The 18,995-nt window shown below is 40.2% G+C and overlaps 1 protein-coding gene and 1 long non-coding RNA gene across 4 annotated transcripts; one reads left to right on the top strand and one right to left on the bottom strand.

Moving 5' to 3' along the window:
* Positions 1-165: 165 nt before the first annotated feature.
* Positions 166-8,513, top strand: LOC113254727 (cytochrome b-c1 complex subunit 6, mitochondrial). 3 transcript variants are annotated; one of them, XM_026498186.4, is made up of 4 exons: positions 166-397; positions 4,200-4,226; positions 4,986-5,147; positions 8,296-8,513. In XM_026498186.4, the coding sequence occupies exons 1-4, from the start codon at positions 344-346 to the stop codon at positions 8,326-8,328; spliced, it is 276 nt and encodes a 91-aa protein (XP_026353971.1). In that variant the 5' UTR covers positions 166-343; the 3' UTR covers positions 8,329-8,513. The 3 variants fall into 3 exon arrangements, with proteins under 3 accessions (XP_026353971.1, XP_057166661.1, XP_057166662.1); XM_057310678.1 differs by having other exon boundaries at positions 247-397; positions 4,986-8,513; XM_057310679.1 differs by lacking the exons at positions 166-397; positions 4,200-4,226 and adding an exon at positions 4,678-4,875.
* LOC130543473 (uncharacterized) lies at positions 5,844-18,951 on the bottom strand. The gene is made up of 3 exons (XR_008958844.1): positions 18,737-18,951; positions 7,059-7,135; positions 5,844-6,302 (listed from the first exon to the last, which is right to left on the bottom strand). It is a non-coding gene; the product is annotated as an uncharacterized LOC130543473 (long non-coding RNA).
* Between the last annotated feature and the right edge of the window lie 44 nt (positions 18,952-18,995).

The following is an 18,995-nucleotide window of genomic DNA, read 5'->3' as shown; positions in this document are numbered from 1 at the left end:
AACTGCGCTAAAGGAACATCGAATAAATCCGCATTGTTCCCAAGCCTCTTAGAAGCCAATATTTTAAATAAACACGTAGATAAACGTAGTTGGCCCTGGCACAATTAAAGGGACATTACTTAGCAAATCCTCCTTAAGAGCAAATATCAGCTCCCCCTAACCCCTGCGTTTGGACGGTAGTATATGCCAATCCGAGCGTGTGTTCGCGACTACGACGAGTCTGCCGCACTTCCGGCCAGATCGCCGGATATCCGCCCAGTGACCCTTACAAGTCCTTCTTGATCCTGAAGTGGAGTAGGTGCCGCTGTTGCTGCTGGTGTTGAATTCAGAACCGTAGCGGGACATGGGGCTGGAGGACGAGCGAAAGATGCTGACCGGGTCCGGAGATCCCAAGGAGGTAAGGGAAGGCGACCGACTCGACTCTCTTCCCTACTCTGAGGCTCAAGACCTACCCCGTCAAAACACACCCGGGGCCCTGTTGGCCCGAGAGTTTGCACGGTCGGGATTGCGGGTTCCCTCGACCCTTCCCCGGAATTTGTCTATTCATCATTTGTCTAGTCATCTCCTTGACTAGCCGTTTTCTGGGCTTGGTTTCCCCATTCTGCGAGTGCGGTGAAAGTGTAACGACGGCGAAAAATGCTGTGTAGCCTAAACTTTTGTAAAAATAGTATCTTTATTTTTAGCCAATCAGGTGATCTGAGACCCTGGTTTGACAGGTTTAGGGAGCAAGCCGACCGGCCTTAGTGCTTCTCTCTGCTCAGGTCAGGAATCCTGCCACATCTTCTATGGAGGCTCCGGAGATCTGGCTAATTTCTGTGAAGTGGTTTAAACCTTTTTCTTTGGTAGGGGTGGGGGTGGGAGGTATATTTGGGGACAGTGTAGGAATGTGTAGTATAATTCTGCGATGATGGAAGAGGGAGCTTTCCCACAGTAAGAATGCCAATATAATAATTATTAATTGTTTACTATTCCAAGTTCTTTATATGACTAATTCATTTAAGCCACACAATAGTCCTATGAGGTAAGTATTGCGTACTATTATTATGGTTATTTTACAGATGAAAAACTAGCATAGAAAGGTTAAATATCTTTTCTAAGGACCACAGCTTTAATCATGGAGCGGGGAGGTGAATCCAAGCAGCATGGTTTCAGAGCCAAGACTTAGCCCCAGTGCTACACAGCTTTACAGAAAGAAGCCAGCTAGCTTTTGGTTTTCAATCACATTTCCTATGCTTTGTTCTGTAGTCACTTCGGGGCAGCTGTTCCAGGTTTATGGGTTCCGAATAGTTGGAAACTAGTTTATCCCATAATTTTTCCTAGTCTTATTTTCAGAAAGGGGACCAAAATGAAATGGAGCCAGCCTCAGGAAGTTCAGCAGGAAGTATACCAGAAAGTTCAGCAGGGCTCAACCACAGCCAGTAGATGAAAAAAGAAGGTAGTCAATTTTAAAATTAAGAAAACTGAGGCCTTCGGGGCACCTGGGTGGCTCAGTCAATTAATCATCTGCCTTTGGCTCAGGTCATGATACGGGAGTCCTGCTTGGGCTCCCTTATCAGCGGGGAGCCTGCTTCTCCCTCTCCCTCTGCTGCTCCGCCCTGCTTGTCTTCTATCAAATAAATAAAATCTTAAAAAAAAAAAAAAAAAAAACTGAGGTCTTTTATGAAGAACCTATACTTTTTGGACATTAAATCTTTTTATTTAGTGTGACCTTGGTTTTTGTCATTGACTGGAAATTTTACATGAAGTAGTCCATATTCAGACTTAAAGTATTTGGATTTGTTTTTCCAAAACATGCCCTGATACTTTTGACACAAAATTATCAAAATGATCAATGTAGTAGCCTTGCTAATAGGGAAATGATACAAAGGTCTTGCTTCTAGGATACTAATTTCAGGTTTCTAACTGAGGCAGAATATGATATCAATTTTTTGGAAAAACTTTTTCAGTATGAATTTTTTTAAAGAGCAAGGTTAAAAAAAAGATTAAAAAAAAAAAAAAGAGTGAGGTTAAGAAACCTTAATGAAAAACTAGAATTTGACATCCCAAAAATCATCTTTGTGTTTAGAAGAGATCTTTGCTAATTGTGAGAATAAATAGCGTGGGTTATAGTTGAACCTGCCTTCGCCCTCCCAGCTCTCATGAGCTTTGGTCTCTTTCGCAAAGGGCATGGTAGAGAATGAAGCAGATCGTGTTGGAATTTTGAAAACATAATGGGGGATTGCTGAGCCAGTTCTTTTTATTTTCATATATACCTTTTCTTCCCTTCCCCCAAATGTGGATACGTGCATATGCAGGCAGGCAAACAGCTTACTTTTGATGGGTTGAAATATTGATCAGACTCTGCTGTGCCCCAGATTTTGGCCTAAAATGATGCTCCTTTTACACTGCTCTCCTTGGAAGAATGGGAACTAGGTTTGAGGTTGTGTACCTGAATCAGAAGTAAATAGGTAGGAGTTGGTGTTTCCAAGCTTGTGAATGGAATAGTCTAGACCTTTGATGCACTTAACGCTGATAGTCTACTTAAGAGTCCTGGGAGTTCAGCGAGTCAAAAAGCAGTAACTGTAACCATTTTTAGTTAAGCTTTGGCTAAAGAAAAGTTTAGGTTTGGCCATTTTCATATTCCCAGTCCAAGTTCAGAGTCTAGAAAAATGTTAGTTTTCCTCCTAACTTTGTTTGGGATGTAAGGACTAAATTGAGCTATTTCTGGTAATACCAGGGCCTACCAGAATTTCAAACAAAATACTTCAAGTGATGTAGGTTCCATGTGAACATCAGCTTGAATCTCTATCAGAATATGTCTAGGGGCGCCTGGGTGGCACAGTGGTTGAGCGTCTGCCTTCGGCTCAGGGCGTGATCCCGGCGTTGTGGGATCGAGCCCCACATCAGGCTCCTCTGCTATGAGCCTGCTTCTTCCTCTCCCACTCCCCCTGCTTGTGTTCCCTCTCTCGCTGGCTGTCTCTATCCTATCGAATAAATAAATAAAATCTTTAAAAAAAAAAAAAAAGAATATGTCTAATTGGGGCACCAGCTGGCTCAGTCAATAGAGCATATGACTCTTGATCTCACGGTGGTGAATTCAAGCTCCACGTTAGGCGTAGAGATTTTAAAAAGGGAAGGAAGGAAGGAAAGAAAAGAAAATGAAAGAAAAGAAAGAAGGGAGGGAGGAAAGAAAGAGAAGGAAGGAATTAAGGAAGGGGGAGGGAGGGAAGAGGAAAGAAAGGAAGGGAGGGAGGAAGGAAGGAAGGATGGATCTAATTAGTGTTATCTCTAAACTGGGAGCCCTTAAGGGGCTGTTGTGATTAATCAAATTACAGATTTGAAACTACTTTATAAACTTTATTTTAAAGATTTATTTGAGAGAGAAATCAAGAGAGAACGCAAGCAGGGGGGTGGGGCAGAAGGAGAGGGAGAAGCAGACTCCCCCTGAGCAGGTAGCGCCATGTGGGGCTGGACATGGGAGTGAATCCCAGGACGCTGGGATCATGAGCTGAGCCGAAGGCAGAGGCTTAACTGACTGAGCCACCCAGGAACCCCACTTTAAAAACTTCAGGGTGTCCTACACACTAGGTTGTTGCTAATGAAAGTGAGATAGTATGTCCTTGTTGAAATGTACTCAGGGTTTGTTTTAATTAGGTATGGTAAGATAATAGGCATGGAGACAACTGTTTTTGAAAGAAGAGTTAATTACTTATGAGTCCCAAGAGAAGGGGGGGAAGGCCACACCACTCAGGGCCACCTGGAGAAGGGCCTGGAGCAGCGGAAAGGGCAAGGGAAACCAGACTCTTGGTTTCTGAGGGAAAGAATGGGTGAAGCAGGATAGGCAACCTCTGGTAAGTTTAGGATTGGATTATTTGAGTAATTTCTGTGGGTTCTGGGCTATAGGGGTGGGCTCTAGCTGTTTGGTACTTGGCAGTAGGATGATTAGGGCAGGAGCAATAATTGGTTCAGTCCAGGAGATAAAGGAAGTGATTGGTAATAAGGGTTTTGGATTGGTTGGTTTACATATGAAAGATGTGTCCCCTGGGAGGGGCTTTCTCTCCAGGATTAGCAAAGCCCCTAAAATGTCAAAGCATCATAAAATACAGAAAATTTTAAAACAGTATTAATACAGTGTTTATCTTCAGTAATTACAACATCAGTATGATTGGGAATATATGTCCTAAGTTGCTGCTGACATTAATTTTGTTTTCCTTTTGTAGGAGGAAGAGGAGGAGGAGGAATTAGTGGTAAGAGCCGTCTCAGGTTTGGAACCATCTCAGTAAAAGGAAGTTTGAGCTTCGTGAAACTCTAAGGGCATTTTAAGGAGTCTTTACTTGACACCTTGGAGAGAACAGAAATGGAAATGGAAAAAGCCTTTAATACTTCCTTCCTGTGCTGTGGAGTGTTTGGGGGATGTGGGCTTGGGAAGCTGAGTCTTTTCTGGGTTTGGAGCTTCTTCAGTCATGGTGTCAGGGAGCAGAGCAGCATCTTGAGGGCCTGGTATTCAATTATCTATCTGCTGTTTGCGATTTAATAAAGGACTCTGGAAGGAACTTTCCTTATATAGTCCTTCTCCATGTCAACATTGCCTTTCTGGCTGGGCAGCTGGGGTATGTAGGCCTGGCTGTCAGATGGGGGAATTCAACTTCACAGACATTAGATATCCCAAAATGCTGTGTTAACAAGTAAGGCCTCCTGTAGATCTACTTCAAGTTTGGCTAGGTTTCCTTTACCACCTTGTTTTTCAGATAGGACTGAGGCTTTCAGTGCATACTGGCAACCTTGGAAGGCAGGAATGTGAAACTTGCCCCTACCACTTAGCATCAGAATTGAATGGGAGACCCCATTCTGCCGTTTCTGGCGGCAGTGTGGCTCTGCCAGCTGGCCTTCTGCACGGTAATTCAGAGGCAGCACCTTGGTTTGGTGGTTGTATTAATCAAAGCAGATGGTTTATGGGTCTCCTCCTAAAACCCCCATTTCGGTTCTTGTCTGTGTTTCTCCTTCAGGATCCCCTAACAACAGTGAGAGAGCAATGCGAGCAGCTGGAGAAATGTGTAAAGGCTCGGGAGCGGCTAGAGCTCTGTGACCAGCGTGTATCCTCCAGGTCACAGACAGAGGAGGATTGCACGGAGGAGCTCTTTGACTTCCTGCATGCAAGGGACCACTGCGTAAGTGAGCCTAAAATCAGGAAGGGGAAAGCTTACAGTGGCCAGGCAGAGTTGGTGCTGACAGCTTTTCCATACTAGGGGCAGATCTAGCAATAAGCACATACTTATTGGCCCGTATATGTCAGGTGCAGTGCTGAGCACTTTACATTAGTAATCTTACCTAATTCTACTACTTTTACTGGAGATAGGTCTCATTAGCCCCATTGTACAGATAAAAAACTGAGGCTTAAAGAAGAGAAATGATGTCCCAACTTGGACTGCTAAACATTGGGGAAGCTGGATTTTGTACCTTTAAATAACAGGCTATTCTTTAAAATCATTTATAGGGGCATCTGGGTGGCTCAGGTCATGATCCCAGGGTTCTGGGATTGAGCCCCATGTCAGGCTCCCTGCTCAGTGGGAAGCCTGCTTCTCCCCCTCCCCCTGCTTGTGTTCCCTCTTTCACCGTGTCTCTCCCTCTCTCTGTCAAGTAAATAAATAAAATCTTTAAAAAATAAATAAAAATAAAAAATTAAAATCATTTATATCCTCCAGTATGTCTTGTAAAAAAGTTTTTTGTTTTTTTTTTTTTTAAGATTGTATTTATTTATTTGAGAGAGACAGAGAGAGCTGGGGAAGGGGCAGAGGGCGAGGCTGACTCCTGCTGAGCAGGGAGCCCAACTCAACATAGGGCTTGACTCCAGTATCATGGACAGAGCCATCCAGGCGCCCCCCCCCTTTTTTTTTTAAGTAAATTTGTATTTGACTCTCTTACATATGACAGGTATTTTAAAGAAATTACAGAGTGGGCAAAAGTTGGATATGAATACTTATATTAAAACCATTGGGTGGCTAATAAGCACATGAAAAGGTGCTTAACGCCGTTAGCTCTCGGCGGAAATACAGATCAAAACCACAAATGAGACACCAGTTCATACCCATCCTGGTAGGCATGATAATCAAAAAAGTAGGGAGAAATGGGTGAATGGGGTCAAAAGGTAAAAAGGAAAAAGTAAATGACTTTTTCTGCCCTGAAGAAAGTTAATGATCTCCACTCAACCAACTTTCTTTATGCTTCAACAATTCCGGGGGTGCTGGCTGGCTCAGTTGGTAGAGAGCACGCATCTCTTGATCTCAGGGTCTTAAGTTCAAGCCTCATGTTGGGCGTAGAGCTTACTTAAAAAAAAATCCAGTATAGGTGGTTTAATTCTGTGATATACAGCGGAAATACACAAATGCACACACATCTCCCCCCCCCCCATTAAACACATTGTGACAGTTAAGGAAGATATTTTATAAAGATAGAAAACTCTTAACTGAACTCGTACTGCCTAAAGATAACCATGTTTTTTTGTATATACTACCAGATTTTTAAAAATAGAATCCAAATACATTTAATATAAAATATGAATAGAGGCATTATATTCAACATAATTTTAGTGGAAAGAAGGAAAATTTATATATGAAATATGCATCTGTACTTCTCCATATCATTAAAAAAAATAGACCAGTGTTGGCGATGTGGAGAAATTGGAAACCTCATACACTCTGTTGGGGCTATAGATTGGTGTAGTCCTGTAGAAAACAGTCTGGCAGTTCTTCAAAAAGTTAAACATAGAGTTAATGTATGATCCAGTGATTCTCCTAGGTATATACTCAAGAGAAATGAAGACATTATGTCTATACAAAAGCTTGTACACAAATATTCATAGAAACATTATTCATAATAGCCAGAAAGTGGAAACAACATATATGTTCACCAATTGATAAGTAGATAAATAAAATGTAATATATCCATATAATGGAATATTATTTGGCAATAAAAAGAAATGAAACACTTTACTCAAAAAATTAAACTCTGCTATATGATCCAGCAGTTCCACTTCTGGTTGTGTACCCAAAGGAATTGAGACAGTTGAGTTGAACACTTACTTGTACACGCATGTTCATAGTAGCATTCAGAATAGCTAAAAGGTGGATGCAGCCCCAATGTCCATTGTGGTATATACCTATAATGAAATATTTACCCTTAAAAAGGGAAGAACTCTGACGTTACAACCTGTATGAACCTTGAAGACATGCTAAGTAAAATAAACCAATCACAAAAAGACAAATATGTCATTCCACTTAATGAGGTACCTGCAGTAATCAAATTTGTAGACAGAAAGTGGAATGGTGGTTGCCAGGGGCTTCAGGGAGGGGGAAATAGGGAATTCGTTTCAGTTTGGGAAGATGAAAAAATTCTGGAAATTGATAATTGCTGGACAATTGGAGTTACTTAATGCCACAGAAATGTAGAGTTAAAAATAGTTAAAATGAGGGCACCTGGCAGGCTCATTCAGTGGAGCTTGCGACTCTTGATCTTGGGGTTGTGATTTTGAGCCCCATGTTTGTCATAGACTACTTACAAAAAAAAGTTAAAACGGTGAATTGTTATTTAAATACTTTATGAGCCAAGCACTGGGCTGAGATGTAGGAATGAGATAGGCATGGTCCCTTCCTTCACTTAGTTGAACCAGCATAGGAGACAAATAGAACACTTAACTCTTTTGGGTATAACCTTCTCAGGTTGGCCTTCACTAATCCTCTATTTAAAGCTGCTATGCTCCCCCACCCACCCACTTTTTATTTTCCTCAGAGCGTTTATTACTGTCAGAGGTTTACCTTATGTGTATATTACATTTCTCTTATTATAATGTCCCCCTAAGTTTCCTACAAGACAGAGATACTGCCTAGTTTACCATTGTAGTTCACTCAGCACCTAGAACAGTAGCTGGCATATAGTGGATGTTACATAAATATTTGTTACGTTAATAAACACTGATATGGGAGGTGTAAGTTTCTATGGGGAAGATAGAGGAGGGACAGATTTGTGTGGGGACAGGAGTTTGTGTGGAGAAAGCTTACAAGAAATGACATGTAAACTTAAGTTCTAAAGGAAAGATAAAAGATTTTTAAAAAGGTAGAAAAGAGAGTTGTAGGTAGAAAGGAGATGGTATTCAGGTAACCGAAGGTAGTTCACTAGGGCTCAAGAGGGGTATGGGTGTGTGGGAATGCTATGGAGAGGGAAGAGGCAGAAGAGGCAGTAGTGTTCCAGGTCATGAAGGACCTTGTAAGCTGTGACATTAAAGCTGCCAGTTGATGACATCCTTTTCTTTCCCCCATCTAGGTGGCCCACAAACTCTTTAACAGCTTGAAATAAATGTGCGTACTTCACCCCAGCCTTCATCACCCGGGCATCAGGATATTTTGTGGTTTTGACCATGCCATTTGTTTCTTATCTGTGTTAACTGTACATTCATGTGAACCTCATGGATTTTGGCTTAGGCAAGTACCTTCTATGTAATTAGCAGTGATTCCTCTTAATAAAGTCCAGTAATCTGCAGACCTGCTGCTTCCTTTCCTTTTTTTTTTAATTTGAAAATGTCAAACATATGACTAGGTCAAAATAATCAACTCCCATGTAGCTATCACCTAGCAAGTATGTATCTCTCTCTCTTTTTTTTTTTTAAGATTTATTTGAGAGAGAGTATGTGTGCGCTTGGGGAGGGGGGAGAGGGACAAGCTGACTCCCTGCTGAGCAGGGAGCCCGACATCATGACCTTAGCCAAAGTCAGACACTTAACCAATTGAGCCACCCAGGCACCTGTAAGTATGTATCTCTTAATGATAAGGACTTTTAAAAGTTTACCTTGATGCCATTATCACAGTTAAAATGAACAGTGATGGCTTAATTTCATTGGATACCCAGTCCTCATGAAAGTCTCCTACTACAGAAGTGTCTTTTGACAGTTTTTGGTCTCAGTGTCCAACAAGGTTGCTTTTTTCTTTAAAAAGATTTTATTTATTTGAGAGAGAGAGAGAGAGAGCATGAGTGGGGGGAGGGGCAGAGGGAGAAGCAGGCTCCATCCCAGGACCCTGGGATCATGATGTGAGCCGAAGGCAGATGCTTAACTGACTAGGCCACCCAGGCACCCCACAAGGTTGCTTTTTAAAAATACACATTTTTTTTTAAGATTTTATTTTTTTCAGATCTAGAGAGCACAAGCAGAGAGCAGCAGGCAGAGGGAGAAGCAGGTTCCCTGCTGAACAGGGAGCCTGATGTGGAGCTTGATCCCAGGACGACCTGAGCTGAAGGCCGATGCTTAACCAACTGAGCCACCCAGGTGTCCCAAAAATATACATATTTTAAAAAGGAGTGAGGAGGATATAGGTTTGTGAGGGGCAGGATACTGGATTCCAAGAAGGGTAAGAAAAGGGTGCCTAGGTAGGCATGCTGGCAATGGGAGATTGGTTACATACGTACAGCAGTGAGGGAGACCCCTAGTAAGTTAATATATTGAAGGTAATAAATGCTAGCAGAGAACGGAGTTACAAATAGGGAAAAGGAAAAAAAAACAGAAGGAACCTCGCTGTGGTGAGGTATTTATAAACTAAATAAATACAGATTTCAATGTAAGTAAATATAGAGGCCAGTATGTATATGTAGGGAATATATATTTCTCTAGCTCAGCCCACCAAGAGGGCTTCGTTGGCTAATAAAAGGAACCAGGGCTCCTTGGAGAAATGGATGGTTCCAAGGCTGGGAAAGTACAAGATAAGCCTGGAACATTTTGTTGTTTGTTCCAGAAAGAAGAAAATGCTCAAAGAACAATAGGGACATGTCAGAAGTGCACAAAGACCACTAATCAAATCTAGAACAATGTGAGCATCAAAACATATGGTAGTACTGGATTTAAACTCATTGAATAAAATAATTGATGAATCAATACTAATATAAATAAATGAATCAGTTGAAAGTTAGGTGAGGAAGGTGATACGTATTAATTACAAAAGGAGAATATACACACTACAGCTTAAATGAAAGGTGACATTGCCACTAAGACAATCTGAGGGATTATGTTTGCAAAAAATGGGGCAAAGGGCCACTTGAACCTAGAAGCTCTTTCAATCTATTGTCCTAGCTACAGGGATGGCCAGCATTTCCCAGCCATTTCTGATTTAGAACCCATTTCAGGGTAATGGATAATCTCACAAATACCTTTATAAATGGTGGCACTGTATTTGTTGTATGTAATCTGATTATTTTCAAACATCTCATTAAAATTTCAAACATACAGCAAAGCTGAAATTTTACAGTGAACATCCCTAAACTCATTACTCAGATTTTAGTGAATGGTTAGTAATGTGTTAATTAGTGTTACTACAGAAAGGAGAAATTACCCAGAGAAATAGCTCCAGAATTCTGCTTAGAGGATGCTTGAGTCTGTTGCCAAATATTAAGCTGCATGTGAATAGGGCAAAACTCCGTTTAGCCAGGCAATGAACTACTGGGTACCTGTAAACTGAATAATTCCCAAAGTTAACAGAAGGGTGGGAGATGTTTGAGTTTTGGCCAGCTAATGTGGGGGGTTCCTATCGAACTTGTTGAACACCTGGAGCATTGAACTTGAACTCCAGAAGAGGGCGCTTCAGCAGTAGGGCTAAAATTAGCCCTAGAAAGAGGCCACTAAGATAGGCTATACCCCATCTTAAAAAGGAAAGGATCAAGCTGATTCAAAAAATAACCTGAATGCCTGCCAGAACAAAGTCCAAGACGTTTTAAAAGAAGTCAACAAAATCCAGCATTCAACAATGTAAATTTCACAATACCAAACATTCAATAAAAAAATCGCTAGACATACAAAAAAAGCAGACAAATGTGACCAGGAGAAAAATTGTCAATAAAAACAGACACATAAGATGATAAAGTAGTAGACAAGGACTTGGAAAGCTCTATTACAAATATGCCCAAGGATTTAATGGAAATGAACATAATGAAAGAAGTAGAACATATAACACGAATCAAATAGAAATTTTGGAGCTTAAAAGTACAATTATCTGGGGGTGCCTGGGTGGTTCAGTCAGTTAAGTGTCCAACTCTTGGTTTCGGCTCAGGTCATAATCTCAAGGGTTGTGAGATTGAGCCCCAGATGGCCTCCTTGCTCAGCGCCAAGTCTTCTTAAGATTCTCTCCCTTTCCCTCTGTCCCCCTTCACCCCTGCCCCCACTCATGTGTTCTCTCTCTTTCTAAAAAAAAAAAGTATAATATCTGAAATTTAAAATTCACTTAACAAGATTGGCAAAAGATTACACACTGAAGAAAAAGAATAGGTGTACTTATATGTTCTTGAAGACACAGCAGCAGAAACTATAAAAACTTGAAGCACAAGAGAAAAAGAAACACTAAAAATAGAGGACAAGGAAAAGGTAAGCTGTGAGATAATATCAAATGGCCCAGAATAGGGGGGGGGTGGAGGGAAGGGAGAAAAAATTTTTTTTACCAAAATTAATTTTTGAAGTATACCAAATTACTTTGAGGAAATGTTACAAATGAAAGAACTTAAGTCGTTTTGGAACAGAAAAAAAAATATTTGAAACAGTAATGGTTGAAATTTTCCAAATATAATAAAAATTATAGGGGCGCCTGGGCAGTTCAGTCGGTTAAGCATCTGCCTTCAGCTCAGGTCATGATTCGCAGGGTCCTGGGATCGAGCCCCACATCCGGCTCCCTGCTCAGTGGGGAGCCTGCTTCTCTCTCTCTCCCTCTGCTGCCGCTCCCCCTGCTTGCGCACACACACTCTCTCTCTCAAATAAATAAAATAAAATCTTTTAAAAAAAAGAAAATTATAAACTCACAGTTCCTAGAAGCTCAACACACTCCAACCAGAATAAAATAAAGGAAATCACATCAAGTCACTTACCCCAAATTGCTGAAAACTAGTAATAAAAAGAAAATCTCAAAAAGATGCATTACATATAGAGGCACAACAGTAAGAATTCCTACCCACTTCTCTTAAGAAAACTCATCTTTAAAGTGCTGAACGAAGTAAATTTTGATTCCAGAATTCCATATCTAGTGAAAATATCCTTAAATGCAAACAAAATAAGGGTGTTTTAAACAAATGAAAGGTGAGAGAATTCATTGTCAGCAGACTTGGACTCTAAGAAAGATTAATGGAAGTTCTTCAGGGGAAAAAAAAAAGATACTAAATGGAAACTTTGATCTACATAACGAAATGAACAGTCCCAGAAATGGTCAATAAATGGGTAAATGGGGGAAGGAAGAAAAAAAAAAGAGAGGGAGGCAAACCATAAGAGATTCTTAATGATAGAGAACAAACTGAGGGTTGCTGGAGGGGAGGTGGGCGGGAGATGGGCTGGATGGGTGGTGGGTATTAAGGAGGGTACCTGTTGTGATGAGCACTGGGTGTTAAATATAAGTGATGAATCACTAAATTCTACTCCTGAAGCCAATATTACACCATATATATAAAAATATATAATATATATATTATATATAAATTATATATTTATATGATTTATATTATAATTTGTATATAATTATATATAAATTATAATTTATATATATATAAATAAAAACTTAAAAGTTATAAGTAAGGGGTGCCTGGGTGGCTCGGTCGGTTAACGGTCTGCCCTCAGCTCAGGTCATGATCTCAGGGTCCTGAGATCAAGCCTCCATGGGGCTCCCTGCTCAGCGGGGAGCCTGGTTCTCCCTCTCCCTCTCCCTCTGCTGTTCCCCCTTGTACTCTCTCTCTGTGTCTCTCTGTCAAATAAATAAATAAAATCTTTTTAAAAAAAACTTAAAAAGAAACAAACAAAATAAATGGGTAAATAGAATAGATATTTTATCTTATTTAGAAATTTTATTTAAAAGGTAGTTAGCAATAAAAACAACACATTAAGTAGAAAGAAATTGTAAAGAATAGAAATCTATGAAATAGAAAAGGAGAAAACCAACAAAACCACAAACTGTTTCTTTGTAAAGTTCAATAAAATAAACCTCTAGGTAGGCTGATAAAAGTACCGAAGAGAGAAGACACGAATTACCAGTATCAGTGATGAGCGAGGGGACATTACTGTAGACCCTACAAATCGGATCGGCAGCCTTTTTCTGTAAAGATTCAGATAGCAAATATTTCTGGATTGTGGGGCATATGATCTCTAGAGCAACCACTCATCTTATCGTTGTAGTAGTAACGGAACCACACTAAATGAAAGGTGTGGCTGCGTAAAAATAAAGCAGTATTGCCAAAATGGGTGGAAGGCTGAATTTGACCTGTGCTGTAGTTTGACGCCCCTTGCTAAACACACTAAAAGGAAAAAATCTGCCAACTTGCATGAAATGAACAAATTCTTTAAAAGTCTCAATTTTTTTTTAAAGATTTTATTTATTTATTTGACAGAGAGACAGGGAACACAAGGAAGGGAGGGTGAGAGGGAGAAGCAGTCTTCCCGCCGAGCAGGGAGTCCAATGAGGGGCCCGATCCCAGGACCCTGAGATCATGACCTGAGCCGAAGGCAGACATTTAACAGCTGAGCCACCCAGGTGTCCCAGTCTCAAATTGTTAAAACTGCTACAAGAAGAATTGGAAAATTCAAATAGCCCTATATCATCAGGGTTTCTCAAATTTTAGCAGTCTTGACATTTTGGGCTAGATAATTCTTTGTGTGGGGGGATAGGGTTTTCAGCAGTATCCCTGGCTTCTACCCTCTCGATGCCAGAAGCACCATCTAGTTATAATAATCCCAAATATCTCCAGAGGTTACCAAGTGTCTCCTGAGAAAGGGGCATCATCTCTGTTTGAAAATCACTGCCCTATATCAATGAAAGAAATTGAGTTCATAATTAAAAACCTTCTCTTTCTCCTCACCCTGAACTCCCCACCCCTGCAAAACAAAACCAAAACCAAAAAACACCCAAACACCCAACTCCAGGCCCAGAAGGCTACACTGCTGAATTCGCAAGAATTTAAGGAAAGGGGCTCCTGGCTGGCTCAGTCGGAAGAGCATGTGACACTTGATCCTGGGATTGCAAGTTTGAGCCCCATGTTGGGTGGAGAGATTACTTACACAAATAAAACTAAAATAATAATAATAACAATAATAATTATTATATAAGGAAGGATTAATACCAATTCTATAAAAATTCTTTCAGAAATTATAAGTGAAGGGATACTTCCTGAACTCATTTTATGAGTTCAGCATTATCCTGACATCAAAATCAAAGATATTACAGAAAGAAAAAAATTCAGGTCAATGTCCTCCATAACACAGATGCAAAAATGTAACAATATATAAAAAGAATAATACATCATGAACTTGTATGTTTTTTTTACAGGAATGCAAAATTGGTTCATCATTTGAAAATCAGTCAATATAATTCATCATATTAATGATAAAGCAGAAAAAACATAGCAACTCAATAAATGCAGGAAAAACATTTGAAGAAAGTCAACAACCATTCATGATTTTTTAAAAAATCTTAGCAAACTAGGAAAGAAGGCAACTTTCTCAATCTAGTAAAAGACACCTGTTGTAAACAAAACAAAACTATAGTTAACATCATATAATAATGAAATACTGAATGCTTTCCCCTGAAGAATGGGCGCAAGTCAGTCTACGTAGGTAAAGACTTACCTACCTCCTGTATTGAACAGTGTTCTGTAAATAAAAAACAGTAAAATAATGCAAAAGAAAAAAAAAAGGATTCATATTGGAAAGAAGTAAAAGTGTCTTTATAGAAGACATAACCCCGTACATAGAACAGGTGAAACTATTTCCCAAAAAGTTACCAAAACAGAATTTAGCTTAGCAAGGTCTCAGGATGTAAGATCAATAAACAAAAACCAATTGTATTTCAATAGCATTTTCTTGAAAAATGAACAAAGTAAGCCTGTCACTTCAAAGAAAACAATTGATAGTACTAGTTGCCAGAGATAAAAATTGAGCTTTCAAGCAAAACTAGGATTTGGAGGAGCACCTGGCTGGCACAGTCAGTGGAGTATGCAACTCATATCAAGGTTGTGGGTTTGAGCCCCACGTTGGGTGTAGACATTACTTAAAATAAATAAATAAAATAAAATAAATTAGGATTTTGAAAAACTTGCACCCATTATTGTGAGCTTAAAATCTTCCTAATATTTAAAGACTTTCCTTTTTTTTTTTTTTTAAGATTTTTATTTATTATTTCTTTGAGAGAGAAAGCACAAGCAGGGGGAGCTGCAGAGGTAGAGGGAGAAGGAGACTCCCCGCTGAGCGGGGAGTCCAACATGGGGCTTGATCCCAAGACCCTGGGATCATGACCCGAGCTGAAGGCAGATGCTTAACCAGCTGAGCCACCCAGGCACCCCATTTAAAGACTTTTCTGATGAGATCAGTAGAGATATTAACAAATGTGATTTCTGATATTGTATAGTGAATGTGAAAACATATGGAAGATATACAGGACTCAGTGAACCTGATAATTTCCAAATAACCACTGTATGATGTGACAGAATCATGCTTGGGCAAAAGATTCATTCTAACTACAAGACAGATCAATGGATCTCAATGTAATAGAATATGAAAAGTCCTTTGGTATGGTTTCAGATTCCGCACTGCCACTGACTTTTAAGAAAACTACCACTTGTCAAATTTTTTTTTAAAGATTTTATTTTATTTATTTGAGAGAGAGCGAGCGAGCACAAGCAGGGGGAGTGGAAGAGGGAGAAGCAGGCTCCCCACTGAGCAGGGAGCACGATGTGGGGCTCAATCCCAGGATCCTGGGATCATGACCTGTGCCGAAGACAGACGCTTAACCAACTGAGCCACCCGGGCACTCCATCCACTTGTCAAATTTTGACATAGCATCAAAGAATACTCAGTTATCTACATAGGCTATTAAAATATTCCTCTTGGGACGCCTGGTTGGCTCAGTGGGAAGAGTGTGCAACTCTTGATCTCAGGGTCGTGAGTCTGAGCCCCATGTTGGGTTTAAAATAATGCACTTGTAACTCTTCTGACTAAATTTCTTTTAGAAAAATATAACTATTTTTCATAAAGATATCTATATTAACATGCAATGGGTTTATTGTTATTTTTATTGAATATTAAAATTTTTTTGTTTTAATTTCTAATCCAGCAAACACTGATAGACAAATAAACAATAGCTTAATAATTCTTAAATTTTAAGAGTGTAAAGGTGGGGAGCTGGGGTGGTTCAGCTGGTTAAGCGTCTGCTTGGGCTCAGGTCATGATCCTAGGTGTTGGGATCCCTGCTCAGTGAGGAGTCTGCTTCTCCCTCTCCCTCTGCCCCTCCACCCCCACTTGTGCTCTCTCTCTCAAGCAAATAAATAAAATCTTTAAAAAAATTTTTAAAAAGAGTGTAAAGGGGTCCCAAGACCAAAAAGTTTGAGAATCATTGATCTAGTCCAACACTCTCTCTCTTGATCCCTTATTTTATAGATGGGTAAACTGAGGAGGCTTGGAGTTGGACGGGGTCCTTCATAGGGAGGTGGTGGTTGTGGTCCTGACACTCCACATTTGGTATAAACCTTTGAGAACAGGTATTCTGGGATACCTCCTATTTAGTGTATTCAATCTCTGTTTACTGGATCCTTCTCTGGATTTAAATGTCATGAGCCATTTCCTTCTTTTTCTTTCCTTTTTCCTTCCCTTTCTTCCTTTCTTCCTTCCTTTCTTTCTTTCTTTCTTTCTTTTTCTATTTCTCTATTTCTCTTTCTCTCTTTCCTCTCTCTCTCTCTCTTTCTTTCTTTGCAAAAAGGTGTTTCTATTATAGCATGGGGACAGGACCGGTGGGCAGAAAGAGCTGCCATGAACTTTTTTTAAAAAAGGCTTTTCTCTATGCACATACCGCCCTCTATCTTACAACTGCTAGGTCCCTGTAACAAACTTCTCATCTTTCACTCAATCACTTCATTCAATAAATATTTACTGAGAGCCAAATATGTATCACACACAGTTCTAGGTGCTGATAATTCAACAATGAACATACAAAATCCTTGATTTTTAAAATCTTAACTCTAGTGAGGGCAAAAAACAGTAAGAAAAATTGTCCAGAACTTGTAAAGGGGCAGAGGAGAGTTATTGGGTGCTCCTTCCCTGTAGTGCTAGGGTATACCTTTGATAGACTTTATATTGACTAGGCTACTGCAGAACTTCGTAGGGGTAAAGGTTAACTTGTAGAAAACGAATGGCAATGTAAACGATTCCTAGCCATAGTAATGCAACTGAATTTTGATCAGTAGAGATGGAATAATCCCAAGCACTACAGTTTATTACTTAATAAGATATTAACGTTTTTGCAAATATTAGCAAATTCACTTCAGTATTCCCTTGGCTGATAACCTAAATCTCTAAAACTCAAGTTCTCATTTGAACAAGTCTTACCATCTAACTGGTTCCCTCATTATTTAGGATAATAATGCAGGAGCAGTTTATTATGATAAATAAAATCTTTGGCATTTGTTCATTTTATCTTTGTATAAGAATTATGTTTCCAACCTTTTGAAAATTATAATTTAGCAGACTGTATGGAAAAAATACATGTTACAATAAAAGCAGGTTAAGAGGACAGCTATTAACTGGTGGTGTAGCATGTACTAGTTTAAACAGACGCGGCCAATCAACAAGTCCTGTAATTCTCTCTGAATTGTAAGTGCAATCAATCCTTTTCTATCTTCACTGGCACCACACTAATCCAGAACCATCTTCTCTCATCTCATCTCTCTGCCGTAATCCTATTTACTCCGATCATCAACTGTCAGACGATTTTTCTTTTTTTTAGTGAAAAACACAAGATTCTATTTGTGATATTTAAAGTTTTGGTAACTACTCCTGTAAATGTCGAAATAAAGGTGTATGTTTGTCACTGGAACTTAACAACTCACATTAAAAATAATACAGTTTGAGCAAAGGTTAAAAATTCCTTCATTCACATGTAGCTTTGACAGTTCACAATCCATAAACTACTGGAAAAGCTCATAGTGCTACAACGGTTCTTCACTACTTCTAATTTTCTGTGGTAGTGAAGAGATCGTTTGTTGTCTTAAAATTCACACTTGCTTCATCACTCCTGTAACTCCAGTAAAAATGTACCCAAATCTCCTGCCTTCTGAAAGTGACATGACTCTTTGATGGAGTTTGAAATAGTGGCTGATTACTTTCGAATACTTAAGCTCCACTGGTTGACAGCTCACATCTGTACTTCTCACTGCCCAGAGATCAGAGATCCCCACGACACCCTCCTTGGGCTCCAGTAACTTGCTGGAGCAGCTCACAGATCGCAGGAGACCCCTTTTCTCACTAGATCACTGTTTTATTATTAAAGGATATAACTCAGGACAGTCAGATGGAAGAGATGCATAGTGCAAGGTACAGATAAGGAAAGGACACGGAGCTTCCATGCTCTCTCCCAGCACTTCGGTGTATTCACCAACCTGTAAGCTCCCAGACGATCATTTTTAAAAACACCTATCTGATCATATCCTTCCTTTCTACTGGCTCCCTATGGTGGAGTCAAGTTTTGTGGCGCCTACAGCCTACACAATTCGAGGGCCCTCTTTAAGAAAAACAATACAATATTAAGGACAGGGCCTTGGAAGGGGCACTGCAAATGACAGGTTCTGAAACTTCAAGCTTCGTTAGCTTCACTATAAATCCGCCTCTGCCCACAAATCTGTCCTCGTTTTTCTACCTCCGGATCTTTCTCTCTGCAACTTCTGCTTGGAAGGCCCTTCCCGCCCCTTCTGGCCTAGCTCAGTACTCAACTGTCAGCTCCGCATCCTCTCAGTTCCCCCAACTGGGTTTGGGGCCTTTACGGAGTCTCTTCCAGTGCTCCAAGCACCCAGGCGGAGGCATCTTTCTGCGCGAGTGGTCGCTCTCTCGCAACACCCACAGAATATCCCTGGCGGGGCGGGGTTTGCACCCGGTTTGTAAAGATGGTCTGAGCCCCGGAACAGAGACAGCCGGAATTCCCGCCTATTCTCGCTCAGATTGGCGCCACTACCTCTCCGGAACCCGCTGGTCC

This window comes from Ursus arctos, unplaced genomic scaffold, assembly GCF_023065955.2.
Source record: "Ursus arctos isolate Adak ecotype North America unplaced genomic scaffold, UrsArc2.0 scaffold_12, whole genome shotgun sequence".
NCBI classification, from domain to species: domain Eukaryota; kingdom Metazoa; phylum Chordata; class Mammalia; order Carnivora; family Ursidae; genus Ursus; species Ursus arctos.
The sequence above is the reverse complement of the archived record's forward strand: the minus strand, read 5'-3'. Positions and strand labels throughout refer to the sequence as shown.